Here is an 8,094-nt window from a genome sequence, read left to right on the forward strand (position 1 = left end):
TCGATCAGAATAACTAGGTAGGTAATTAAGACTTGTTTTGCACTGGTTTAGTTTCTAATTTAGAGACTTATCAAAAATTTTTAAACATTATTTCCACGACATGTGCAGTCTGCGCGACAGTTTTCATTCCTGCAAAAAATACTTCAGCTACTACTATTTAGAAGTAGTTACAACATGAATCATAAAGATCCTTACACCGCATTTAAGCTGATTGTCTTCAACAATTAACCATGATTAGCCGCACAAAGACATGTAACACATAAACTATAGTTGTTTCGTAGATATGTCATGCTTATAGTGTAGTTAATAGTGTCAGTCATCACCCAAGGTCGAAGAATTACCAGTAAAGTGCACTTGCATTGTCGTGTCATTGTCGCCTTAATTGGGATGAGCTGTGTTATCAAGATAGCCTATGGTTATAGATACTGTACATGGCTAATTTGTGTGGTATTTTTATTACTGTGTTTAGTATTGTTCGTGTGGTTATTTCTTGTTGTTAATACTAGTTTTCAGACTTGTGTTAGAGTTTTTTAAAAACTTTTGAAACTTCCAAGCCACTCCTTGCTTGAATAGTGGCCCCTATATCATGAAATGAGAACTCATGCCCAGCAAAGGAACATTTGTAGGCTAAAGATTATATTTATACTTTATTTTAGTTGTTTTGTTTTGTGAATTGTGGTAATATAATTAGATTATTAAAGGATGATACCTCATTTCCTGTTACATTGACAAGTAAAAGTCTGTGTAAAGGGTTAGTGCAGAGAGAGTACATCTTTGGACAAGTTGACACTATAGATAAATTTTACATTCGACTAGTTTGTGTAAGTAAATCTTGGAACTCTAAATTTCATCTTAATTGCATATAGCATACTGATGTAGATTATTGTAGATTCCCTCTTATATAAACCTGTAAAAATGCTTTGAAATCGTCTCGAGTTACGGTTGTCGGTTGCAATGCTATAAATCTTTAAGCAAGACTTCCCATTATGTATTCAGTGGTCTGCAGAGGGGTTGCACTGACCTAATTTGTCTGTGCATTATAAAGAAGCTTCAGGCAGTTACTTGATAGCTAGTGGTTACTGATGAATAAAATAACATAGTACAGACATTGGCTTGAAAACAAACTGACAAATAAATCTAACTCGTATTTTATTTAACCCGGCTTTGACTGCTAGTGTATGTACTCTTCCTACCAAATAAGGCAAGTAAAGTAAGTAACATTGCTTACTAATATTGTTGAATGTTTATTAGAGATCTTAATTTCGTTTGATCTTTTAATTCGCACTGTCGCTGAATTTAAATATCTTTATTTTTGTGCAATATAAAGAAAATCGAGTTAGAATATTTATAGGATCTTACATTTTAAAATTCGGACTTAGGTATTTGCAATACTAAATGTGTAGAATTGTAGGTGTGTGCATAACTAAACACCTTGCTGTACCCACTCTATCTTGGAAAGTTTTTACCTGTTGATAATTTATCAAATTTTCCACTTTTTAAAGCAAAATCCATAAACAACCTCTCAAATAATGAAAAATAAACAATCATTTATTACATAGCCACATAAACACAACCTGCCACTTCCTTCCAAACAAAGTTCTTTAAAACATAATACATCTAATTAGGCCTAGTACAACATGTGATTTGTTGCATACGTTTGACAATTACACCCACGTGAAGGTCGTGTAATAAGTATGGTGTACCCTCGGGCTCAAGCCAAGGTGACTAGGCGGGGCCCATACTATATTGTATGCTATTCTGCGTACTCTGTTGTTTGATTTGTATAGTGCACTGTTGCAGTCTTTCTATTAACGGTTTATCTATTCCGGAAGGACTGAATGGGAAATAGGTAGTTGATGTTTGTTTTATTACTTGCCTTGAATGTCAGCTGCGTAGAAAATACATCTCTAGCGAAGCTGAAATTAGTAAAATATACTTATTGGAATAACATCGTATCTATCTACGTAAGTAAGTTTATAAGCTTACAACTTGGTCTATATGTCAAGCAAATCGAAGTAAAAATGCATGCTACGCAAAGATCTAAGAATTATATTAATGTTACATTATGGGTTATTGCCAGTCTATGATGATTCGACAAATGTATAAAAGACACCACACGAAGAACTAAATCGTCACGAACACCAAACAATGAATCTTTAATCTACCGACCGACTTACCAAATTTATTTAGCATCAATTAGTTTTATTGTCATTCATGCATTAGATTATAATGTGAGTATTAGACCAGTATTGGACCAAAACTGAGTGACGTCGCCGGTTTGGTAGAGCTATTTAATTTTGGAAATGCGTAGAATTCTTGCTAAGTTATCTATCCACACAATTGTCGGAATATATTTTAAGTCGGTCTTGACTACGCTCTGTCTTTGATATTAAAACTATCTAATAACGTAATTGTCCAGTAATCAAATCATTACAGACCTATCCCTACTTGATGATAGGTCATTGTTACACAGTACCAGTAGAGGAAGTTCATACAATAAGTACCAGAGCATTATGCAAGCGGACCGTCACGGGTGACCAGCTCTGATGATGATTGTAACCGATAGTGATGCTGACCTTCGATTTGTCGCCGTCACGATGTGACCTTTGTTACCGAGTTTCCTTTTTATTGGAAATTTGTGTGTTTGTTACTGTCCTTGCAGGTTGTTTGTAGTTGATGTTGTAAAAAGACTCATAGAGGCGCTAGATCGGGAAACGATCTGTAGGTTAAGCAACGCTTGGCACGATTATTTTTGAGTTAGTTTAATTTTGACCGGAGCGTCTCAGTGCTTCAGTGGGCACGTAAAATGTCGATGTCGGTTCCTGTTGCTATCACTTGTCTCAGTTGACAACTATTTGAAAGCCACAATACTGTACATTGTTTTCTTCCTCAGATAATAGTGATTAACACGTTACGTCAAAGCAGCAATGTACTGAATAGTGACCATCAATTTGATGTACACTAGCTGTCAACTGAGATACCTGATAAGCCCGCTGTTATTGTTAATTAATACAACAGTCTTTAAGCCATGGCAAAGGATTTTTAGGTGTCTTACACAATTTAGACACTAGGTGTACCACTGACCATTAAAATATTTAAAAGAAAAACTTTTCTTATGGTACTTGATACTATTGACTGTTTGTTGGTCATTTTACAAAGCATGTGATAATCTGTGATGTGATAAACTGAAAGATGAGTTTATTCTAATGACTATAGATACTAATTAACGTCTTATAGTACTTACGTAGTCACTGCCCCTGAGGCGCGGTGGGTAACGTATCCGACTGCTAATCATAAGGTCTCGGATTCGATTCCCGGGTCGTGCAAAGTGCTATTGGTTCTTTTTCTTTTTTATTCGATTATTTTAATAGTAGGTGTTACGTAGGCTAACATTGATAACGGCGAAACGTAGGAGCATCTCATACACTTTTGTCGAAATCTTCGGGTATTTACAGGCATTTTATTATGTTTGTTACATATACAAACATATTATAACCAATAAATGGTAGAAAATTTATTTGCCTACAAGAAGTATGGCTCGCGGAATAATAGGACTTACTAGCGTATTGAAATAACGTCGCGTGATGTAGAGTCGTTTAAAAATGTGTTCATATTGTCTTAAGAAAATGAGTTGCTATTTGTATACTTGTTGCTCTAAAACAAAGAAATGCCATTCAAGGAATAGTTTCCATACTTTCAATAAAGCTCATCACGCGACACGCAAAGCTTGCCGTAATCAGTTAGTATTCATTAACAAAGAAGATAACGAATGTCATTGTGTGATAAGATTAACTCGGTACTTCTTATCAGTCAGTGCACTGACCATATTATTATAAGCATTGACGAAACGTATATTTTGATTATTTTTTGTATAACAAATATATGAAATTAATTAGGCGTTTTTCTTCAAAATGTTGGTTTTAATGCCATCGTATTATTGCTGCGTCGTGCATGATGAGATTTTTTTTATTTGTTAAAGATCCTATAATTAAATATGTAGCATACGTTTCTTTGTTTGCGGTAAAAACGCTTACATATTTTAATAGTTAAGCTACATAGAACCATCCGAGGTACAGAGTCTGCGAACAAAGGAAATCAATACTGTAATATGGCGGGGGCTTCTCGATGCACCGATATGAGCTAAAATCCCAGGGCTTTTACCCCACCCCCTGCGCCAGGCACCCTGTGCGCGTCTAGCGGCTAGGCGGCTAGGTGATCGATATCAACTGCACATGCGTCACGGACGCGCCGTGGTCCATCTGTCCTCCGCCGTTTTACTGCACTCGCTTAATGGCATCGCATCGAAATGCAGGTGAGACGCACTTCCTCCTTACATTCTATTTTATTGAGTTCCTATTTATCTTAAAGCCTTTTTATTACGTCTTAAATACTTCTAACAGTGTTCTCGTTAATTTCTTATTTTAATTTTATGCGTTTTTCTCTTTTTTCGCTCGGATCGATACTGCACTTTGTGTCCGGGTCTTACGTAATCGTCCTCTTTGATAATGTGTTTCAATTCGGGAATAATTTAACTTCACGCGTGATATCTTCGCCGCGGTTTTATCTTTTGTCGAAGTACGTAACGGTTCTTTTTTTTTCGAAATTCGACTTCTTTGTGCCACTCGGGGTGCCGCGCCCTTAACTCTTCGGGAAAGTAAAATCGATTGAAATCTTGCCAGCTCTTATTAAATTAACGGTTGCATCGAACAGGAAGGTCGTTGTATAAATCGCAGTGTTATAAAAATTCATTATGAGACATTTAGGTGTAGACGCACGTCCGTTTAAGGCAGTCGCCATTGTTCTCGTGACGTATGCTGCGTGTGTCGTGTGCGAAATCATTACGACAGTAATACATGCGATTGCTAAGTGATTATGTCATCTATCATTGTCTAGGACTTGCGTAGTGCATCTATAGCTAGATAAAAAATTTAAAACGACCTGACCCGTTTCAAATAGCTCATTTAATTCGAGGGGAGAAAAATGGCAGAAATTTCGACGTGGGCGGCCATTTTGTGTAATGTCGATCGATCGATAGTTGGGCGCATGCGCGAGTTCCGCCCTTTGCTCAGCACTTGCGGATATGATATTAATTTATCTCCAATAGCATTCTTAAATCGTTTAAATTTTCGTTAATAAGGACTCATCGTTTTTCTATTTCGGAAAAATGTATATATTTTTAGTTAGAGTAATGGCGACCGATCGGTAGTTTTGAGCGCGCATGCGCGTGGTCCGCTCTTTGTTCGGGACTTGCGGATATTCTGATAATTTTTCTTCAATAGTATTCTCAAATCGTTTATCTTGCGGGTAGAGACTAATCGTTAGATACGTTGATTGATTTACTTACTCTCTTACTCGCTTAAATGGGAAATAGTAGAAATTTCGTCGTGGGCGGCCATTTTGTGTGGGCAGTTAGTGTAATGGCGATCGATCGTTAGTTGCGCGCATGCGCGTGTTCCGCCCTTTGTTCAACACTCGCGGATATTTTACTCATTTATCTTTAATAGTGTTCTTTAATCGTTAATATGTCTGCCTTTAAGAACTAATTGTTATACAGTTTCGGGAAAATGTACTTATAACTTTTACATTTAGTGTCATGGCGACCGATCGGTAGATGCGAACGCGCATGCGCTACATGCGCGTGTTCCGCCCTTTGTTCAACATTGGCAGATATTCTATTCATTTATTTTCAATAATGTTCTTAAATCGTTTGCATTGCTTATGAAAATGAATGATTACATAATTTCGGGTAAATATCACTGGAAATCGGTATATTTTTGCGTATATTTTTATTACAGTTAAATAACCATTGTATATCGTCAAAAACCCATAGTCTTTTCGCTTATTTTAATCGAAAGGGGTTAAAATGTAGGAAGTTCGACATGGGCGGCCATTTTGTGTGGGCGGTTAGTGCAAAGGCGATCGATCGATAGTAGCGCGCATGCGCTGGCTCCGCCCTTTGTTTAACACTTACGGATATTGCATTAATTTATCTTTAATAGTATTCTTAAATCGTTCATATTTCTGCCTGTATCTATGGACTAATCGTAATGTAGTTACGGGAAAATGTATAAATTTTCAGTTAGAGTAATGGCAACCGATCGATAGCTGCGAGCGCGCATGCGCGTCTTCCGTTCTTTATTTAACACTCGCGGATATTTAATTAATTTAATTTTTATCATTTATGCTGCATATATAAGGACTATTAATCGACACCATTAAAATTAATTGAATAATCATCTACAATATTCGTTATCATCCGCTATAAAATTATTTCAGCCCATAATCGCTCGCGGTTTGCAAATGGCGACTGTAAAGTGTAAGCGCACGCGCGAGTTCCTTTCTCTGTCAACTTGATTTAGAATTCAACATTTTGTTTAGTTTCTTAAAGAACTTGAGAATTATTAGTCCTAATTACCCTGTCATTATTAATAGTAATACGGTACGATACTCTTCTGCGTTTTCGCTTGCGACGTTGTTCCAAAATCAGTAACTTAGAGTCCGCGCATGTACCGCTGGGCTAAGCAAAACAGCATTAAGGCCTTAATTAAATTAATTGTCTTAAATTTTAATACTTACTTCTGATATAACCAATACGCATAAAATATTTATGCGTAATTCGGCCGTAGAGTTTATCACCATTTAAAATTCAGCGTTTAAATCTTTTAAAAACCTACCGTTACATACGCGCATGCGCGCCGCTGCCGCTGAAAGTCCGCCATCTTATCGTATCACATGTCTACTGGATAGGCGCTCCCGTAAAGCGAACAGCAATAATGTAATCGGTGCGTTCTTTAATTGATTATTTTGTTTGAAGCGTTGGGAGCTACTTTCCTCTTTTCGATTCGATGCATCGACGAACTAATGAAATGAGAAAAATGGTAAACAATATCGTCGTAACGGTTCCAGTACCAGCCAGTAGACCCGGCTGCGGCGCGTGCAGCGCGCGTGACGTGGAGTACTGCGAGACACGCGTGCTGGCGGACCACTGCTGCTGCGAGAGGCGCTTCGTGCCGGAGCCGTTCCCGTGGCTGCCGCACACGTGCTACGTGGGCGCGCGCCGCTGCCGGCCCCTGGCCCACGACTGCGCCCAGTACGCGCGCCTCCGCGACTGCTGCTGCTACAGGAAGCTAGCGGAGAGATGTGAGTATACTAGTTGCGCTCGCTTGTCGGTTAGTCATCGGTGGGCTTAGCGACCTTACTGCGAAAATTCCAGAGATGGGTGGCCGCGTAATGGTATTCGAGGGGACCGGTTATTCTCAATAAAGATAATAGCCGCTAAGCCATCTCATAGACCTTGGGTACTTTGACACTTTGTTGTTGACCAGCAAGTCTATGAACAGTGTAGTGAGGTCGGTGCGCGTGTTGCAGGGAAGGGCATCCTGTCGAAGTCGTCGCGGGTAGGCGTGAGCGGCGCATCGCTGCTGTTGCTGTCGATGCTGCTGTTCGTGGCCTACCTGTGACGTCAGCTGCCGCCGCGGGCCGCGCTCGCACTCGCGCCCGCGCATGTATGACGGTCCAGTGCCATTAGCGATGTACTAGGTTAAGAAGAGTTTCTATTTTTACAACGCCAGTTAGGTAAGGATAGGAATAAGGAGAGTTTGTGGAGGACGATACCGCGCCGTGGAGCCGGGACGATGACGCGGGACTCCCGTTCTCAGTGGCCGAGCCCTGAAGGGGGAGCGGTGTCGAGCGCCACGTGCGACGTGGGTCTTACGGCGGAGTGTGATGTGTGAGTGTTGTATGGACGCGCTGGGTACAGCGTGCGGGCGTACAGGGACCGCGCCTGGCGAGCTGGCGACACGCCGCCGGCACCTGGCGGAGAACGTGACTGTCCACGGGAATAGGACCTTTCGAGGAGGGCCCGGGACGGACTGCTCGCCGGTGTCCGAGCGATCGGTGTCGAGTGTGGTGCAACGTGTGACGGACAAGTACTATGCGGCACCTGAAGGATGGACGTACAGACGGCCGAACGGTCGACGAACCCTGAGGGTGCCGTCTAGAGGTGTGGCATACGACAGCCGGGATGGCTGTCCACTCCAGGACGTGGGACGCTGAGCTGTGAACGAGAAGTCGACGCTGTGAGATGTACCAATG

General features: G+C 40.4%; 1 protein-coding gene across 2 annotated transcripts in view; it reads left to right on the plus strand.

The window, feature by feature from the left end:
- Nucleotides 1-7,510, plus strand: part of LOC142981345 (uncharacterized) — a 34,876-nt gene extending 27,366 nt beyond the window's left edge. For both annotated transcript variants that reach the window (XM_076127207.1, XM_076127208.1), the window contains exons 4-5: nt 6,907-7,140; nt 7,369-7,510. In XM_076127207.1, the coding sequence (XP_075983322.1) occupies nt 6,907-7,140; nt 7,369-7,460 (326 nt within the window). In that variant the 3' untranslated portion in view covers nt 7,461-7,510. The remainder of the gene's footprint in view (nt 1-6,906; nt 7,141-7,368) is intronic.
- The last annotated feature ends 584 nt before the right edge of the window (nt 7,511-8,094 follow it).

The sequence above is a fragment of the Anticarsia gemmatalis genome, chromosome 19, assembly GCF_050436995.1.
Source record: "Anticarsia gemmatalis isolate Benzon Research Colony breed Stoneville strain chromosome 19, ilAntGemm2 primary, whole genome shotgun sequence".
Taxonomy (NCBI): domain Eukaryota; kingdom Metazoa; phylum Arthropoda; class Insecta; order Lepidoptera; family Erebidae; genus Anticarsia; species Anticarsia gemmatalis.